This window comes from Furipterus horrens, unplaced genomic scaffold, assembly GCF_987537825.1.
Source record: "Furipterus horrens unplaced genomic scaffold, mFurHor1.1.pri manual_scaffold_10, whole genome shotgun sequence".
In the NCBI taxonomy this organism is placed as follows: Eukaryota; Metazoa; Chordata; class Mammalia; order Chiroptera; family Furipteridae; genus Furipterus; species Furipterus horrens.
Window position 1 is genome coordinate 41,872,798 of NW_028327180.1, and position 19,778 is coordinate 41,892,575.

Below are 19,778 nucleotides of genomic sequence, written 5' to 3' on the forward strand. Positions count from 1 at the left end.
ACTTTTCCAACCGCGACTGACGCCCCACATGGACCGGAGACCATAGGAGCCAGTTCAGCTGTTCCAACTCTGACCCTTTCCCCTGAGGAACCAGGTACAAGAGTCTCTCTGGTCACCCATCCTGCAAATACCAGCCCACTTTCTGCCCAGACAACTCCCAGTGTTTCCCATAGTGAATCAGAGAGCGCACCCTTGGCGGCCAGCAGTCCTGGGGCAGAACCCAGTCCAACGGCTCCAGCTAGGACTGTCCATCCTGTTGTACCGGGGGTGGTGACCTCACAGGCCACTAGTTCCGGGGCAGAGACCAGCACACCTTCTGCAACTTTGACCGACTCCCAAGCCCCCCTGGGGACCACAGCCTCATGGGTCACCCAGTCTGAACCAGAAGCCAGGTCAACTGTTTCAACTCCGACCGCGTCCCCTGGGGAGCCAGGCACAACAGTTTCTACCCATCCTTCCTTGGCCAGCCTAACTGATTCCCAAGCAACTTCCAGTGTGTCCCATGGCGGATTAGACAGCACAAGCTCAACGGCCTCCAGTGCTGCGGCAGAATCCAGTTCTGCTGCTTCAGCCAGGACGGTCTCTCCTGCTGTACCAGCGGTGGGGACCTCACAGGCTACTCGTTCTGGGGAAGAGACCAGTACAGCTTTTCCGTCTTTGACCACTTCCCCAGATCAACCGGAGACCACCCCTTCATGGACCGTGCCTTACGGGACAGGAGCCAGTCCAGTTGTTTCAACTCTGACTGATTCCTCTGGTGAGCCAGGTATGACAGCCCTATTGGCCACCCATGCTGTAGAGACCAGCCCAACAGTGTCCAACGCAATGCCCGTTTCTTCCCACGGTACATTGGACAGCATACCCTCACCGGTCACCAGCCTTGGCACAGAAGCCAGTTCGGCGGTTCCGGCTGTGACGGTCTCTCCTGGTGTGCCAGGCACGATGACACCACGGGCCGCTAGCACTGAGACAGAAGCCCCTACAGGTGCTCCAAGTCCGACTCTCTCTCCCGGTGAAGCAGCAACCACAGCCTCATTGGCCACTCATCCTGGGCTGCAGACCAGTTCCGTTGTTCCACCTCCGGCTGTCTCCTCCACGGGTCCAGGGCACGTCATCCCACCGGTCACTATTTCTGGGGAAAACTTCAATACCACGTTTCCAAGTCCGACTGATTCCCCACATGGACTGGAGACCACCGAAGCCAGTCCAGCTGTTCCAACTTTAACAGTCTCCCCTCGTGAGCCAGACACAACAGCCTCATGGGTCCATTCCCCAAAGACCAGCACCTCTGTTTCCAGGAGAACCCCGCCTGTTTCCCATAGTGAATCGGACACCATACCTTCAGCAGCCACCAGCCCTGAGGCAGCAGCCAGTCCCAGCACACCAACAACGACCGTCTCACTTGAGGTACTCACTACGGCGACCTCCCTGGCCAGTAGTTCTGCAAGAGAACCCAGTACGACTTTTCCAGCTCTGACTGAGTCCCTGCATGAGCCAGACACAAAGGTCTCCTTGGTCACCCAACCTGCAGAGTCCCGCCCAACTGTTCCCAGGACGGCTCCCAGCGTTTCCCACAGCGGTTCGGGCAGCACGCCCTCAACGGCCACCCGTCGTGGGACAGAAGCCAGTTCAGCTGTTCCAAGTGTACCTACATCCTCTGCTGTACCACATATGGTGACCTCGCCGGTGACTAGTTCTGGGACAGATGCCAGTGTGGTTACTCCACCTCTGACCCGTTCTCCTAATGAACCAGCAACCACGGCCTCAGGGGTTACCCTTCCTGCAGCACAGGCTAGTTCGGCCGAGCCAACTCTGACTGGTTCCCCTGACGTATCAGGGGCAGTGAGCTCACTGGTCACCAGTTCTGAGGCAGAGTTCAGTACAACTTTTCCAACCGCGACTGACGCCCCACATGGACCGGAGACCATAGGAGCCAGTTCAGCTGTTCCAACTCTGACCCTTTCCCCTGAGGAACCAGGTACAAGAGTCTCTCTGGTCACCCATCCTGCAAATACCAGCCCACTTTCTGCCCAGACAACTCCCAGTGTTTCCCATAGTGAATCAGAGAGCGCACCCTTGGCGGCCAGCAGTCCTGGGGCAGAACCCAGTCCAACGGCTCCAGCTAGGACTGTCCATCCTGTTGTACCGGGGGTGGTGACCTCACAGGCCACTAGTTCCGGGGCAGAGACCAGCACACCTTCTGCAACTTTGACCGACTCCCAAGCCCCCCTGGGGACCACAGCCTCATGGGTCACCCAGTCTGAACCAGAAGCCAGGTCAACTGTTTCAACTCCGACCGCGTCCCCTGGGGAGCCAGGCACAACAGTTTCTACCCATCCTTCCTTGGCCAGCCTAACTGATTCCCAAGCAACTTCCAGTGTGTCCCATGGCGGATTAGACAGCACAAGCTCAACGGCCTCCAGTGCTGCGGCAGAATCCAGTTCTGCTGCTTCAGCCAGGACGGTCTCTCCTGCTGTACCAGCGGTGGGGACCTCACAGGCTACTCGTTCTGGGGAAGAGACCAGTACAGCTTTTCCGTCTTTGACCACTTCCCCAGATCAACCGGAGACCACCCCTTCATGGACCGTGCCTTACGGGACAGGAGCCAGTCCAGTTGTTTCAACTCTGACTGATTCCTCTGGTGAGCCAGGTATGACAGCCCTATTGGCCACCCATGCTGTAGAGACCAGCCCAACAGTGTCCAACGCAATGCCCGTTTCTTCCCACGGTACATTGGACAGCATACCCTCACCGGTCACCAGCCTTGGCACAGAAGCCAGTTCGGCGGTTCCGGCTGTGACGGTCTCTCCTGGTGTGCCAGGCACGATGACACCACGGGCCGCTAGCACTGAGACAGAAGCCCCTACAGGTGCTCCAAGTCCGACTCTCTCTCCCGGTGAAGCAGCAACCACAGCCTCATTGGCCACTCATCCTGGGCTGCAGACCAGTTCCGTTGTTCCACCTCCGGCTGTCTCCTCCACGGGTCCAGGGCACGTCATCCCACCGGTCACTATTTCTGGGGAAAACTTCAATACCACGTTTCCAAGTCCGACTGATTCCCCACATGGACTGGAGACCACCGAAGCCAGTCCAGCTGTTCCAACTTTAACAGTCTCCCCTCGTGAGCCAGACACAACAGCCTCATGGGTCCATTCCCCAAAGACCAGCACCTCTGTTTCCAGGAGAACCCCGCCTGTTTCCCATAGTGAATCGGACACCATACCTTCAGCAGCCACCAGCCCTGAGGCAGCAGCCAGTCCCAGCACACCAACAACGACCGTCTCACTTGAGGTACTCACTACGGCGACCTCCCTGGCCAGTAGTTCTGCAAGAGAACCCAGTACGACTTTTCCAGCTCTGACTGAGTCCCTGCATGAGCCAGACACAAAGGTCTCCTTGGTCACCCAACCTGCAGAGTCCCGCCCAACTGTTCCCAGGACGGCTCCCAGCGTTTCCCACAGCGGTTCGGGCAGCACGCCCTCAACGGCCACCCGTCGTGGGACAGAAGCCAGTTCAGCTGTTCCAAGTGTACCTACATCCTCTGCTGTACCACATATGGTGACCTCGCCGGTGACTAGTTCTGGGACAGATGCCAGTGTGGTTACTCCACCTCTGACCCGTTCTCCTAATGAACCAGCAACCACGGCCTCAGGGGTTACCCTTCCTGCAGCACAGGCTAGTTCGGCCGAGCCAACTCTGACTGGTTCCCCTGACGTATCAGGGGCAGTGAGCTCACTGGTCACCAGTTCTGAGGCAGAGTTCAGTACAACTTTTCCAACCGCGACTGACGCCCCACATGGACCGGAGACCATAGGAGCCAGTTCAGCTGTTCCAACTCTGACCCTTTCCCCTGAGGAACCAGGTACAAGAGTCTCTCTGGTCACCCATCCTGCAAATACCAGCCCACTTTCTGCCCAGACAACTCCCAGTGTTTCCCATAGTGAATCAGAGAGCGCACCCTTGGCGGCCAGCAGTCCTGGGGCAGAACCCAGTCCAACGGCTCCAGCTAGGACTGTCCATCCTGTTGTACCGGGGGTGGTGACCTCACAGGCCACTAGTTCCGGGGCAGAGACCAGCACACCTTCTGCAACTTTGACCGACTCCCAAGCCCCCCTGGGGACCACAGCCTCATGGGTCACCCAGTCTGAACCAGAAGCCAGGTCAACTGTTTCAACTCCGACCGCGTCCCCTGGGGAGCCAGGCACAACAGTTTCTACCCATCCTTCCTTGGCCAGCCTAACTGATTCCCAAGCAACTTCCAGTGTGTCCCATGGCGGATTAGACAGCACAAGCTCAACGGCCTCCAGTGCTGCGGCAGAATCCAGTTCTGCTGCTTCAGCCAGGGCGGTCTCTCCTGCTGTACCAGCGGTGGGGACCTCACAGGCTACTCGTTCTGGGGAAGAGACCAGTACAGCTTTTCCGTCTTTGACCACTTCCCCAGATCAACCGGAGACCACCCTTTCATGGACCGTGCCTTACGGGACAGGAGCCAGTCCAGTTGTTTCAACTCTGACTGATTCCTCTGGTGAGCCAGGTACGACAGCCCTATTGGCCACCCATGCTGTAGAGACCAGCCCAACAGTGTCCAACGCAATGCCCGTTTCTTCCCACGGTACATTGGACAGCATACCCTCACCGGTCACCAGCCTTGGCACAGAAGCCAGTTCGGCGGTTCCGGCTGTGACGGTCTCTCCTGGTGTGCCAGGCACGATGACACCACGGGCCGCTAGCGCTGAGACAGAAGCCCCTACAGGTGCTCCAAGTCCGACTCTCTCTCCCGGTGAAGCAGCAACCACAGCCTCATTGGCCACTCATCCTGGGCTGCAGACCAGTTCCGTTGTTCCACCTCCGGCTGTCTCCTCCACGGGTCCAGGGCACGTCATCCCACCGGTCACTATTTCTGGGGAAAACTTCAATACCACGTTTCCAAGTCCGACTGATTCCCCACATGGACTGGAGACCACCGAAGCCAGTCCAGCTGTTCCAACTTTAACAGTCTCCCCTCGTGAGCCAGACACAACAGCCTCATGGGTCCATTCCCCAAAGACCAGCACCTCTGTTTCCAGGAGAACCCCGCCTGTTTCCCATAGTGAATCGGACACCATACCTTCAGCAGCCACCAGCCCTGAGGCAGCAGCCAGTCCCAGCACACCAACAACGACCGTCTCACTTGAGGTACTCACTACGGCGACCTCCCTGGCCAGTAGTTCTGCAAGAGAACCCAGTACGACTTTTCCAGCTCTGACTGAGTCCCTGCATGAGCCAGACACAAAGGTCTCCTTGGTCACCCAACCTGCAGAGTCCCGCCCAACTGTTCCCAGGACGGCTCCCAGCGTTTCCCACAGCGGTTCGGGCAGCACGCCCTCAACGGCCACCCGTCGTGGGACAGAAGCCAGTTCAGCTGTTCCAAGTGTACCTACATCCTCTGCTGTACCACATATGGTGACCTCGCCGGTGACTAGTTCTGGGACAGATGCCAGTGTGGTTACTCCACCTCTGACCCGTTCTCCTAATGAACCAGCAACCACGGCCTCAGGGGTTACCCTTCCTGCAGCACAGGCTAGTTCGGCCGAGCCAACTCTGACTGGTTCCCCTGACGTATCAGGGGCAGTGAGCTCACTGGTCACCAGTTCTGAGGCAGAGTTCAGTACAACTTTTCCAACCGCGACTGACGCCCCACATGGACCGGAGACCATAGGAGCCAGTTCAGCTGTTCCAACTCTGACCCTTTCCCCTGAGGAACCAGGTACAAGAGTCTCTCTGGTCACCCATCCTGCAAATACCAGCCCACTTTCTGCCCAGACAACTCCCAGTGTTTCCCATAGTGAATCAGAGAGCGCACCCTTGGCGGCCAGCAGTCCTGGGGCAGAACCCAGTCCAACGGCTCCAGCTAGGACTGTCCATCCTGTTGTACCGGGGGTGGTGACCTCACAGGCCACTAGTTCCGGGGCAGAGACCAGCACACCTTCTGCAACTTTGACCGACTCCCAAGCCCCCCTGGGGACCACAGCCTCATGGGTCACCCAGTCTGAACCAGAAGCCAGGTCAACTGTTTCAACTCCGACCGCGTCCCCTGGGGAGCCAGGCACAACAGTTTCTACCCATCCTTCCTTGGCCAGCCTAACTGATTCCCAAGCAACTTCCAGTGTGTCCCATGGCGGATTAGACAGCACAAGCTCAACGGCCTCCAGTGCTGCGGCAGAATCCAGTTCTGCTGCTTCAGCCAGGGCGGTCTCTCCTGCTGTACCAGCGGTGGGGACCTCACAGGCTACTCGTTCTGGGGAAGAGACCAGTACAGCTTTTCCGTCTTTGACCACTTCCCCAGATCAACCGGAGACCACCCCTTCATGGACCGTGCCTTACGGGACAGGAGCCAGTCCAGTTGTTTCAACTCTGACTGATTCCTCTGGTGAGCCAGGTACGACAGCCCTATTGGCCACCCATGCTGTAGAGACCAGCCCAACAGTGTCCAACGCAATGCCCGTTTCTTCCCACGGTACATTGGACAGCATACCCTCACCGGTCACCAGCCTTGGCACAGAAGCCAGTTCGGCGGTTCCGGCTGTGACGGTCTCTCCTGGTGTGCCAGGCACGATGACACCACGGGCCGCTAGCGCTGAGACAGAAGCCCCTACAGGTGCTCCAAGTCCGACTCTCTCTCCCGGTGAAGCAGCAACCACAGCCTCATTGGCCACTCATCCTGGGCTGCAGACCAGTTCCGTTGTTCCACCTCCGGCTGTCTCCTCCACGGGTCCAGGGCACGTCATCCCACCGGTCACTATTTCTGGGGAAAACTTCAATACCACGTTTCCAAGTCCGACTGATTCCCCACATGGACTGGAGACCACCGAAGCCAGTCCAGCTGTTCCAACTTTAACAGTCTCCCCTCGTGAGCCAGACACAACAGCCTCATGGGTCCATTCCCCAAAGACCAGCACCTCTGTTTCCAGGAGAACCCCGCCTGTTTCCCATAGTGAATCGGACACCATACCTTCAGCAGCCACCAGCCCTGAGGCAGCAGCCAGTCCCAGCACACCAACAACGACCGTCTCACTTGAGGTACTCACTACGGCGACCTCCCTGGCCAGTAGTTCTGCAAGAGAACCCAGTACGACTTTTCCAGCTCTGACTGAGTCCCTGCATGAGCCAGACACAAAGGTCTCCTTGGTCACCCAACCTGCAGAGTCCCGCCCAACTGTTCCCAGGACGGCTCCCAGCGTTTCCCACAGCGGTTCGGGCAGCACGCCCTCAACGGCCACCCGTCGTGGGACAGAAGCCAGTTCAGCTGTTCCAAGTGTACCTACATCCTCTGCTGTACCACATATGGTGACCTCGCCGGTGACTAGTTCTGGGACAGATGCCAGTGTGGTTACTCCACCTCTGACCCGTTCTCCTAATGAACCAGCAACCACGGCCTCAGGGGTTACCCTTCCTGCAGCACAGGCTAGTTCGGCCGAGCCAACTCTGACTGGTTCCCCTGACGTATCAGGGGCAGTGAGCTCACTGGTCACCAGTTCTGAGGCAGAGTTCAGTACAACTTTTCCAACCGCGACTGACGCCCCACATGGACCGGAGACCATAGGAGCCAGTTCAGCTGTTCCAACTCTGACCCTTTCCCCTGAGGAACCAGGTACAAGAGTCTCTCTGGTCACCCATCCTGCAAATACCAGCCCACTTTCTGCCCAGACAACTCCCAGTGTTTCCCATAGTGAATCAGAGAGCGCACCCTTGGCGGCCAGCAGTCCTGGGGCAGAACCCAGTCCAACGGCTCCAGCTAGGACTGTCCATCCTGTTGTACCGGGGGTGGTGACCTCACAGGCCACTAGTTCCGGGGCAGAGACCAGCACACCTTCTGCAACTTTGACCGACTCCCAAGCCCCCCTGGGGACCACAGCCTCATGGGTCACCCAGTCTGAACCAGAAGCCAGGTCAACTGTTTCAACTCCGACCGCGTCCCCTGGGGAGCCAGGCACAACAGTTTCTACCCATCCTTCCTTGGCCAGCCTAACTGATTCCCAAGCAACTTCCAGTGTGTCCCATGGCGGATTAGACAGCACAAGCTCAACGGCCTCCAGTGCTGCGGCAGAATCCAGTTCTGCTGCTTCAGCCAGGACGGTCTCTCCTGCTGTACCAGCGGTGGGGACCTCACAGGCTACTCGTTCTGGGGAAGAGACCAGTACAGCTTTTCCGTCTTTGACCACTTCCCCAGATCAACCGGAGACCACCCCTTCATGGACCGTGCCTTACGGGACAGGAGCCAGTCCAGTTGTTTCAACTCTGACTGATTCCTCTGGTGAGCCAGGTATGACAGCCCTATTGGCCACCCATGCTGTAGAGACCAGCCCAACAGTGTCCAACGCAATGCCCGTTTCTTCCCACGGTACATTGGACAGCATACCCTCACCGGTCACCAGCCTTGGCACAGAAGCCAGTTCGGCGGTTCCGGCTGTGACGGTCTCTCCTGGTGTGCCAGGCACGATGACACCACGGGCCGCTAGCGCTGAGACAGAAGCCCCTACAGGTGCTCCAAGTCCGACTCTCTCTCCCGGTGAAGCAGCAACCACAGCCTCATTGGCCACTCATCCTGGGCTGCAGACCAGTTCCGTTGTTCCACCTCCGGCTGTCTCCTCCACGGGTCCAGGGCACGTCATCCCACCGGTCACTATTTCTGGGGAAAACTTCAATACCACGTTTCCAAGTCCGACTGATTCCCCACATGGACTGGAGACCACCGAAGCCAGTCCAGCTGTTCCAACTTTAACAGTCTCCCCTCGTGAGCCAGACACAACAGCCTCATGGGTCCATTCCCCAAAGACCAGCACCTCTGTTTCCAGGAGAACCCCGCCTGTTTCCCATAGTGAATCGGACACCATACCTTCAGCAGCCACCAGCCCTGAGGCAGCAGCCAGTCCCAGCACACCAACAACGACCGTCTCACTTGAGGTACTCACTACGGCGACCTCCCTGGCCAGTAGTTCTGCAAGAGAACCCAGTACGACTTTTCCAGCTCTGACTGAGTCCCTGCATGAGCCAGACACAAAGGTCTCCTTGGTCACCCAACCTGCAGAGTCCCGCCCAACTGTTCCCAGGACGGCTCCCAGCGTTTCCCACAGCGGTTCGGGCAGCACGCCCTCAACGGCCACCCGTCGTGGGACAGAAGCCAGTTCAGCTGTTCCAAGTGTACCTACATCCTCTGCTGTACCACATATGGTGACCTCGCCGGTGACTAGTTCTGGGACAGATGCCAGTGTGGTTACTCCACCTCTGACCCGTTCTCCTAATGAACCAGCAACCACGGCCTCAGGGGTTACCCTTCCTGCAGCACAGGCTAGTTCGGCCGAGCCAACTCTGACTGGTTCCCCTGACGTATCAGGGGCAGTGAGCTCACTGGTCACCAGTTCTGAGGCAGAGTTCAGTACAACTTTTCCAACCGCGACTGACGCCCCACATGGACCGGAGACCATAGGAGCCAGTTCAGCTGTTCCAACTCTGACCCTTTCCCCTGAGGAACCAGGTACAAGAGTCTCTCTGGTCACCCATCCTGCAAATACCAGCCCACTTTCTGCCCAGACAACTCCCAGTGTTTCCCATAGTGAATCAGAGAGCGCACCCTTGGCGGCCAGCAGTCCTGGGGCAGAACCCAGTCCAACGGCTCCAGCTAGGACTGTCCATCCTGTTGTACCGGGGGTGGTGACCTCACAGGCCACTAGTTCCGGGGCAGAGACCAGCACACCTTCTGCAACTTTGACCGACTCCCAAGCCCCCCTGGGGACCACAGCCTCATGGGTCACCCAGTCTGAACCAGAAGCCAGGTCAACTGTTTCAACTCCGACCGCGTCCCCTGGGGAGCCAGGCACAACAGTTTCTACCCATCCTTCCTTGGCCAGCCTAACTGATTCCCAAGCAACTTCCAGTGTGTCCCATGGCGGATTAGACAGCACAAGCTCAACGGCCTCCAGTGCTGCGGCAGAATCCAGTTCTGCTGCTTCAGCCAGGGCGGTCTCTCCTGCTGTACCAGCGGTGGGGACCTCACAGGCTACTCGTTCTGGGGAAGAGACCAGTACAGCTTTTCCGTCTTTGACCACTTCCCCAGATCAACCGGAGACCACCCTTTCATGGACCGTGCCTTACGGGACAGGAGCCAGTCCAGTTGTTTCAACTCTGACTGATTCCTCTGGTGAGCCAGGTACGACAGCCCTATTGGCCACCCATGCTGTAGAGACCAGCCCAACAGTGTCCAACGCAATGCCCGTTTCTTCCCACGGTACATTGGACAGCATACCCTCACCGGTCACCAGCCTTGGCACAGAAGCCAGTTCGGCGGTTCCGGCTGTGACGGTCTCTCCTGGTGTGCCAGGCACGATGACACCACGGGCCGCTAGCGCTGAGACAGAAGCCCCTACAGGTGCTCCAAGTCCGACTCTCTCTCCCGGTGAAGCAGCAACCACAGCCTCATTGGCCACTCATCCTGGGCTGCAGACCAGTTCCGTTGTTCCACCTCCGGCTGTCTCCTCCACGGGTCCAGGGCACGTCATCCCACCGGTCACTATTTCTGGGGAAAACTTCAATACCACGTTTCCAAGTCCGACTGATTCCCCACATGGACTGGAGACCACCGAAGCCAGTCCAGCTGTTCCAACTTTAACAGTCTCCCCTCGTGAGCCAGACACAACAGCCTCATGGGTCCATTCCCCAAAGACCAGCACCTCTGTTTCCAGGAGAACCCCGCCTGTTTCCCATAGTGAATCGGACACCATACCTTCAGCAGCCACCAGCCCTGAGGCAGCAGCCAGTCCCAGCACACCAACAACGACCGTCTCACTTGAGGTACTCACTACGGCGACCTCCCTGGCCAGTAGTTCTGCAAGAGAACCCAGTACGACTTTTCCAGCTCTGACTGAGTCCCTGCATGAGCCAGACACAAAGGTCTCCTTGGTCACCCAACCTGCAGAGTCCCGCCCAACTGTTCCCAGGACGGCTCCCAGCGTTTCCCACAGCGGTTCGGGCAGCACGCCCTCAACGGCCACCCGTCGTGGGACAGAAGCCAGTTCAGCTGTTCCAAGTGTACCTACATCCTCTGCTGTACCACATATGGTGACCTCGCCGGTGACTAGTTCTGGGACAGATGCCAGTGTGGTTACTCCACCTCTGACCCGTTCTCCTAATGAACCAGCAACCACGGCCTCAGGGGTTACCCTTCCTGCAGCACAGGCTAGTTCGGCCGAGCCAACTCTGACTGGTTCCCGTGACGTATCAGGGGCAGTGAGCTCACTGGTCACCAGTTCTGAGGCAGAGTTCAGTACAACTTTTCCAACCGCGACTGACGCCCCACATGGACCGGAGACCATAGGAGCCAGTTCAGCTGTTCCAACTCTGACCCTTTCCCCTGAGGAACCAGGTACAAGAGTCTCTCTGGTCACCCATCCTGCAAATACCAGCCCACTTTCTGCCCAGACAACTCCCAGTGTTTCCCATAGTGAATCAGAGAGCGCACCCTTGGCGGCCAGCAGTCCTGGGGCAGAACCCAGTCCAACGGCTCCAGCTAGGACTGTCCATCCTGTTGTACCGGGGGTGGTGACCTCACAGGCCACTAGTTCCGGGGCAGAGACCAGCACACCTTCTGCAACTTTGACCGACTCCCAAGCCCCCCTGGGGACCACAGCCTCATGGGTCACCCAGTCTGAACCAGAAGCCAGGTCAACTGTTTCAACTCCGACCGCGTCCCCTGGGGAGCCAGGCACAACAGTTTCTACCCATCCTTCCTTGGCCAGCCTAACTGATTCCCAAGCAACTTCCAGTGTGTCCCATGGCGGATTAGACAGCACAAGCTCAACGGCCTCCAGTGCTGCGGCAGAATCCAGTTCTGCTGCTTCAGCCAGGGCGGTCTCTCCTGCTGTACCAGCGGTGGGGACCTCACAGGCTACTCGTTCTGGGGAAGAGACCAGTACAGCTTTTCCGTCTTTGACCACTTCCCCAGATCAACCGGAGACCACCCCTTCATGGACCGTGCCTTACGGGACAGGAGCCAGTCCAGTTGTTTCAACTCTGACTGATTCCTCTGGTGAGCCAGGTACGACAGCCCTATTGGCCACCCATGCTGTAGAGACCAGCCCAACAGTGTCCAACGCAATGCCCGTTTCTTCCCACGGTACATTGGACAGCATACCCTCACCGGTCACCAGCCTTGGCACAGAAGCCAGTTCGGCGGTTCCGGCTGTGACGGTCTCTCCTGGTGTGCCAGGCACGATGACACCACGGGCCGCTAGCGCTGAGACAGAAGCCCCTACAGGTGCTCCAAGTCCGACTCTCTCTCCCGGTGAAGCAGCAACCACAGCCTCATTGGCCACTCATCCTGGGCTGCAGACCAGTTCCGTTGTTCCACCTCCGGCTGTCTCCTCCACGGGTCCAGGGCACGTCATCCCACCGGTCACTATTTCTGGGGAAAACTTCAATACCACGTTTCCAAGTCCGACTGATTCCCCACATGGACTGGAGACCACCGAAGCCAGTCCAGCTGTTCCAACTTTAACAGTCTCCCCTCGTGAGCCAGACACAACAGCCTCATGGGTCCATTCCCCAAAGACCAGCACCTCTGTTTCCAGGAGAACCCCGCCTGTTTCCCATAGTGAATCGGACACCATACCTTCAGCAGCCACCAGCCCTGAGGCAGCAGCCAGTCCCAGCACACCAACAACGACCGTCTCACTTGAGGTACTCACTACGGCGACCTCCCTGGCCAGTAGTTCTGCAAGAGAACCCAGTACGACTTTTCCAGCTCTGACTGAGTCCCTGCATGAGCCAGACACAAAGGTCTCCTTGGTCACCCAACCTGCAGAGTCCCGCCCAACTGTTCCCAGGACGGCTCCCAGCGTTTCCCACAGCGGTTCGGGCAGCACGCCCTCAACGGCCACCCGTCGTGGGACAGAAGCCAGTTCAGCTGTTCCAAGTGTACCTACATCCTCTGCTGTACCACATATGGTGACCTCGCCGGTGACTAGTTCTGGGACAGATGCCAGTGTGGTTACTCCACCTCTGACCCGTTCTCCTAATGAACCAGCAACCACGGCCTCAGGGGTTACCCTTCCTGCAGCACAGGCTAGTTCGGCCGAGCCAACTCTGACTGGTTCCCGTGACGTATCAGGGGCAGTGAGCTCACTGGTCACCAGTTCTGAGGCAGAGTTCAGTACAACTTTTCCAACCGCGACTGACGCCCCACATGGACCGGAGACCATAGGAGCCAGTTCAGCTGTTCCAACTCTGACCCTTTCCCCTGAGGAACCAGGTACAAGAGTCTCTCTGGTCACCCATCCTGCAAATACCAGCCCACTTTCTGCCCAGACAACTCCCAGTGTTTCCCATAGTGAATCAGAGAGCGCACCCTTGGCGGCCAGCAGTCCTGGGGCAGAACCCAGTCCAACGGCTCCAGCTAGGACTGTCCATCCTGTTGTACCGGGGGTGGTGACCTCACAGGCCACTAGTTCCGGGGCAGAGACCAGCACACCTTCTGCAACTTTGACCGACTCCCAAGCCCCCCTGGGGACCACAGCCTCATGGGTCACCCAGTCTGAACCAGAAGCCAGGTCAACTGTTTCAACTCCGACCGCGTCCCCTGGGGAGCCAGGCACAACAGTTTCTACCCATCCTTCCTTGGCCAGCCTAACTGATTCCCAAGCAACTTCCAGTGTGTCCCATGGCGGATTAGACAGCACAAGCTCAACGGCCTCCAGTGCTGCGGCAGAATCCAGTTCTGCTGCTTCAGCCAGGGCGGTCTCTCCTGCTGTACCAGCGGTGGGGACCTCACAGGCTACTCGTTCTGGGGAAGAGACCAGTACAGCTTTTCCGTCTTTGACCACTTCCCCAGATCAACCGGAGACCACCCCTTCATGGACCGTGCCTTACGGGACAGGAGCCAGTCCAGTTGTTTCAACTCTGACTGATTCCTCTGGTGAGCCAGATACGACAGCCCTATTGGCCACCCATGCTGTAGAGACCAGCCCAACAGTGTCCAACGCAATGCCCGTTTCTTCCCACGGTACATTGGACAGCATACCCTCACCGGTCACCAGCCTTGGCACAGAAGCCAGTTCGGCGGTTCCGGCTGTGACGGTCTCTCCTGGTGTGCCAGGCACGATGACACCACGGGCCGCTAGCGCTGAGACAGAAGCCCCTACAGGTGCTCCAAGTCCGACTCTCTCTCCCGGTGAAGCAGCAACCACAGCCTCATTGGCCACTCATCCTGGGCTGCAGACCAGTTCCGTTGTTCCACCTCCGGCTGTCTCCTCCACGGGTCCAGGGCACGTCATCCCACCGGTCACTATTTCTGGGGAAAACTTCAATACCACGTTTCCAAGTCCGACTGATTCCCCACATGGACTGGAGACCACCGAAGCCAGTCCAGCTGTTCCAACTTTAACAGTCTCCCCTCGTGAGCCAGACACAACAGCCTCATGGGTCCATTCCCCAAAGACCAGCACCTCTGTTTCCAGGAGAACCCCGCCTGTTTCCCATAGTGAATCGGACACCATACCTTCAGCAGCCACCAGCCCTGAGGCAGCAGCCAGTCCCAGCACACCAACAACGACCGTCTCACTTGAGGTACTCACTACGGCGACCTCCCTGGCCAGTAGTTCTGCAAGAGAACCCAGTACGACTTTTCCAGCTCTGACTGAGTCCCTGCATGAGCCAGACACAAAGGTCTCCTTGGTCACCCAACCTGCAGAGTCCCGCCCAACTGTTCCCAGGACGGCTCCCAGCGTTTCCCACAGCGGTTCGGGCAGCACGCCCTCAACGGCCACCCGTCGTGGGACAGAAGCCAGTTCAGCTGTTCCAAGTGTACCTACATCCTCTGCTGTACCACATATGGTGACCTCGCCGGTGACTAGTTCTGGGACAGATGCCAGTGTGGTTACTCCACCTCTGACCCGTTCTCCTAATGAACCAGCAACCACGGCCTCAGGGGTTACCCTTCCTGCAGCACAGGCTAGTTCGGCCGAGCCAACTCTGACTGGTTCCCCTGACGTATCAGGGGCAGTGAGCTCACTGGTCACCAGTTCTGAGGCAGAGTTCAGTACAACTTTTCCAACCGCGACTGACGCCCCACATGGACCGGAGACCATAGGAGCCAGTTCAGCTGTTCCAACTCTGACCCTTTCCCCTGAGGAACCAGGTACAAGAGTCTCTCTGGTCACCCATCCTGCAAATACCAGCCCACTTTCTGCCCAGACAACTCCCAGTGTTTCCCATAGTGAATCAGAGAGCGCACCCTTGGCGGCCAGCAGTCCTGGGGCAGAACCCAGTCCAACGGCTCCAGCTAGGACTGTCCATCCTGTTGTACCGGGGGTGGTGACCTCACAGGCCACTAGTTCCGGGGCAGAGACCAGCACACCTTCTGCAACTTTGACCGACTCCCAAGCCCCCCTGGGGACCACAGCCTCATGGGTCACCCAGTCTGAACCAGAAGCCAGGTCAACTGTTTCAACTCCGACCGCGTCCCCTGGGGAGCCAGGCACAACAGTTTCTACCCATCCTTCCTTGGCCAGCCTAACTGATTCCCAAGCAACTTCCAGTGTGTCCCATGGCGGATTAGACAGCACAAGCTCAACGGCCTCCAGTGCTGCGGCAGAATCCAGTTCTGCTGCTTCAGCCAGGGCGGTCTCTCCTGCTGTACCAGCGGTGGGGACCTCACAGGCTACTCGTTCTGGGGAAGAGACCAGTACAGCTTTTCCGTCTTTGACCACTTCCCCAGATCAACCGGAGACCACCCCTTCATGGACCGTGCCTTACGGGACAGGAGCCAGTCCAGTTGTTTCAACTCTGACTGATTCCTCTGGTGAGCCAGATACGACAGCCCTATTGGCCACCCATGCTGTAGAGACCAGCCCAACAGTGTCCAACGCAATGCCCGTTTCTTCCCACGGTACATTGGACAGCATACCCTCACCGGTCACCAGCCTTGGCACAGAAGCCAGTTCGGCGGTTCCGGCTGTGACGGTCTCTCCTGGTGTGCCAGGCACGATGACACCACGGGCCGCTAGCGCTGAGACAGAAGCCCCTACAGGTGCTCCAAGTCCGACTCTCTCTCCCGGTGAAGCAGCAACCACAGCCTCATTGGCCACTCATCCTGGGCTGCAGACCAGTTCCGTTGTTCCACCTCCGGCTGTCTCCTCCACGGGTCCAGGGCACGTCATCCCACCGGTCACTATTTCTGGGGAAAACTTCAATACCACGTTTCCAAGTCCGACTGATTCCCCACATGGACTGGAGACCACCGAAGCCAGTCCAGCTGTTCCAACTTTAACAGTCTCCCCTCGTGAGCCAGACACAACAGCCTCATGGGTCCATTCCCCAAAGACCAGCACCTCTGTTTCCAGGAGAACCCCGCCTGTTTCCCATAGTGAATCGGACACCATACCTTCAGCAGCCACCAGCCCTGAGGCAGCAGCCAGTCCCAGCACACCAACAACGACCGTCTCACTTGAGGTACTCACTACGGCGACCTCCCTGGCCAGTAGTTCTGCAAGAGAACCCAGTACGACTTTTCCAGCTCTGACTGAGTCCCTGCATGAGCCAGACACAAAGGTCTCCTTGGTCACCCAACCTGCAGAGTCCCGCCCAACTGTTCCCAGGACGGCTCCCAGCGTTTCCCACAGCGGTTCGGGCAGCACGCCCTCAACGGCCACCCGTCGTGGGACAGAAGCCAGTTCAGCTGTTCCAAGTGTACCTACATCCTCTGCTGTACCACATATGGTGACCTCGCCGGTGACTAGTTCTGGGACAGATGCCAGTGTGGTTACTCCACCTCTGACCCGTTCTCCTAATGAACCAGCAACCACGGCCTCAGGGGTTACCCTTCCTGCAGCACAGGCTAGTTCGGCCGAGCCAACTCTGACTGGTTCCCCTGACGTATCAGGGGCAGTGAGCTCACTGGTCACCAGTTCTGAGGCAGAGTTCAGTACAACTTTTCCAACCGCGACTGACGCCCCACATGGACCGGAGACCATAGGAGCCAGTTCAGCTGTTCCAACTCTGACCCTTTCCCCTGAGGAACCAGGTACAAGAGTCTCTCTGGTCACCCATCCTGCAAATACCAGCCCACTTTCTGCCCAGACAACTCCCAGTGTTTCCCATAGTGAATCAGAGAGCGCACCCTTGGCGGCCAGCAGTCCTGGGGCAGAACCCAGTCCAACGGCTCCAGCTAGGACTGTCCATCCTGTTGTACCGGGGGTGGTGACCTCACAGGCCACTAGTTCCGGGGCAGAGACCAGCACACCTTCTGCAACTTTGACCGACTCCCAAGCCCCCCTGGGGACCACAGCCTCATGGGTCACCCAGTCTGAACCAGAAGCCAGGTCAACTGTTTCAACTCCGACCGCGTCCCCTGGGGAGCCAGGCACAACAGTTTCTACCCATCCTTCCTTGGCCAGCCTAACTGATTCCCAAGCAACTTCCAGTGTGTCCCATGGCGGATTAGACAGCACAAGCTCAACGGCCTCCAGTGCTGCGGCAGAATCCAGTTCTGCTGCTTCAGCCAGGGCGGTCTCTCCTGCTGTACCAGCGGTGGGGACCTCACAGGCTACTCGTTCTGGGGAAGAGACCAGTACAGCTTTTCCGTCTTTGACCACTTCCCCAGATCAACCGGAGACCACCCCTTCATGGACCGTGCCTTACGGGACAGGAGCCAGTCCAGTTGTTTCAACTCTGACTGATTCCTCTGGTGAGCCAGGTACGACAGCCCTATTGGCCACCCATGCTGTAGAGACCAGCCCAACAGTGTCCAACGCAATGCCCGTTTCTTCCCACGGTACATTGGACAGCATACCCTCACCGGTCACCAGCCTTGGCACAGAAGCCAGTTCGGCGGTTCCGGCTGTGACGGTCTCTCCTGGTGTGCCAGGCACGATGACACCACGGGCCGCTAGCGCTGAGACAGAAGCCCCTACAGGTGCTCCAAGTCCGACTCTCTCTCCCGGTGAAGCAGCAACCACAGCCTCATTGGCCACTCATCCTGGGCTGCAGACCAGTTCCGTTGTTCCACCTCCGGCTGTCTCCTCCACGGGTCCAGGGCACGTCATCCCACCGGTCACTATTTCTGGGGAAAACTTCAATACCACGTTTCCAAGTCCGACTGATTCCCCACATGGACTGGAGACCACCGAAGCCAGTCCAGCTGTTCCAACTTTAACAGTCTCCCCTCGTGAGCCAGACACAACAGCCTCATGGGTCCATTCCCCAAAGACCAGCACCTCTGTTTCCAGGAGAACCCCGCCTGTTTCCCATAGTGAATCGGACACCATACCTTCAGCAGCCACCAGCCCTGAGGCAGCAGCCAGTCCCAGCACACCAACAACGACCGTCTCACTTGAGGTACTCACTACGGCGACCTCCCTGGCCAGTAGTTCTGCAAGAGAACCCAGTACGACTTTTCCAGCTCTGACTGAGTCCCTGCATGAGCCAGACACAAAGGTCTCCTTGGTCACCCAACCTGCAGAGTCCCGCCCAACTGTTCCCAGGACGGCTCCCAGCGTTTCCCACAGCGGTTCGGGCAGCACGCCCTCAACGGCCACCCGTCGTGGGACAGAAGCCAGTTCAGCTGTTCCAAGTGTACCTACATCCTCTGCTGTACCACATATGGTGACCTCGCCGGTGACTAGTTCTGGGACAGATGCCAGTGTGGTTACTCCACCTCTGACCCGTTCTCCTAATGAACCAGCAACCACGGCCTCAGGGGTTACCCTTCCTGCAGCACAGGCTAGTTCGGCCGAGCCAACTCTGACTGGTTCCCGTGACGTATCAGGGGCAGTGAGCTCACTGGTCACCAGTTCTGAGGCAGAGTTCAGTACAACTTTTCCAACCGCGACTGACGCCCCACATGGACCGGAGACCATAGGAGCCAGTTCAGCTGTTCCAACTCTGACCCTTTCCCCTGAGGAACCAGGTACAAGAGTCTCTCTGGTCACCCATCCTGCAAATACCAGCCCACTTTCTGCCCAGACAACTCCCAGTGTTTCCCATAGTGAATCAGAGAGCGCACCCTTGGCGGCCAGCAGTCCTGGGGCAGAACCCAGTCCAACGGCTCCAGCTAGGACTGTCCATCCTGTTGTACCGGGGGTGGTGACCTCACAGGCCACTAGTTCCGGGGCAGAGACCAGCACACCTTCTGCAACTTTGACCGACTCCCAAGCCCCCCTGGGGACCACAGCCTCATGGGTCACCCAGTCTGAACCAGAAGCCAGGTCAACTGTTTCAACTCCGACCGCGTCCCCTGGGGAGCCAGGCACAACAGTTTCTACCCATCCTTCCTTGGCCAGCCTAACTGATTCCCAAGCAACTTCCAGTGTGTCCCATGGCGGATTAGACAGCACAAGCTCAACGGCCTCCAGTGCTGCGGCAGAATCCAGTTCTGCTGCTTCAGCCAGGGCGGTCTCTCCTGCTGTACCAGCGGTGGGGACCTCACAGGCTACTCGTTCTGGGGAAGAGACCAGTACAGCTTTTCCGTCTTTGACCACTTCCCCAGATCAACCGGAGACCACCCCTTCATGGACCGTGCCTTACGGGACAGGAGCCAGTCCAGTTGTTTCAACTCTGACTGATTCCTCTGGTGAGCCAGGTACGACAGCCCTATTGGCCACCCATGCTGTAGAGACCAGCCCAACAGTGTCCAACGCAATGCCCGTTTCTTCCCACGGTACATTGGACAGCATACCCTCACCGGTCACCAGCCTTGGCACAGAAGCCAGTTCGGCGGTTCCGGCTGTGACGGTCTCTCCTGGTGTGCCAGG

General features: G+C 58.2%; 2 protein-coding genes across 2 annotated transcripts; both read left to right on the plus strand.

The window, feature by feature from the left end:
• The first annotated feature begins 1,671 nt into the window (after positions 1 to 1,671).
• Positions 1,672 to 11,114, plus strand: LOC149999799 (uncharacterized). The gene is made up of 4 exons (XM_090290187.1): positions 1,672 to 2,641; positions 9,971 to 10,060; positions 10,719 to 10,827; positions 10,952 to 11,114. The coding sequence occupies exons 1-4, from the start codon at positions 1,672 to 1,674 to the stop codon at positions 11,112 to 11,114; spliced, it is 1,332 nt and encodes a 443-aa protein (XP_090146313.1).
• Positions 11,115 to 14,397: 3,283 nt separating this feature from the next.
• Positions 14,398 to 16,766, plus strand: LOC149999800 (uncharacterized). The gene is given in 3 exon segments (XM_090290188.1): positions 14,398 to 14,860; positions 14,863 to 15,672; positions 16,626 to 16,766. Coding segments are annotated over 3 exon segments (1,134 nt in total). The 5' UTR covers positions 14,398 to 14,677.
• The last annotated feature ends 3,012 nt before the right edge of the window (positions 16,767 to 19,778 follow it).

What these genes read in the sequence shown, in the direction of transcription:
- LOC149999799 (XM_090290187.1), top strand. Translation starts at nt 1,672, where the DNA reads ATGGTGACCTCGCCGGTGACTAGTTCTGGGACAGATGCCAGTGTGGTT. An exon ending in AACTCTGACTGATTCCTCTG is followed by an intron (nt 2,642 to 9,970) that starts GTGAGCCAGGTA and finishes GTGCTGCGGCAG; the next exon opens with AATCCAGTTCTGCTGCTTCA. An exon ending in TCGTTCTGGGGAAGAGACCA is followed by an intron (nt 10,061 to 10,718) that starts GTACAGCTTTTC and finishes CTCTGTTTCCAG; the next exon opens with GAGAACCCCGCCTGTTTCCC.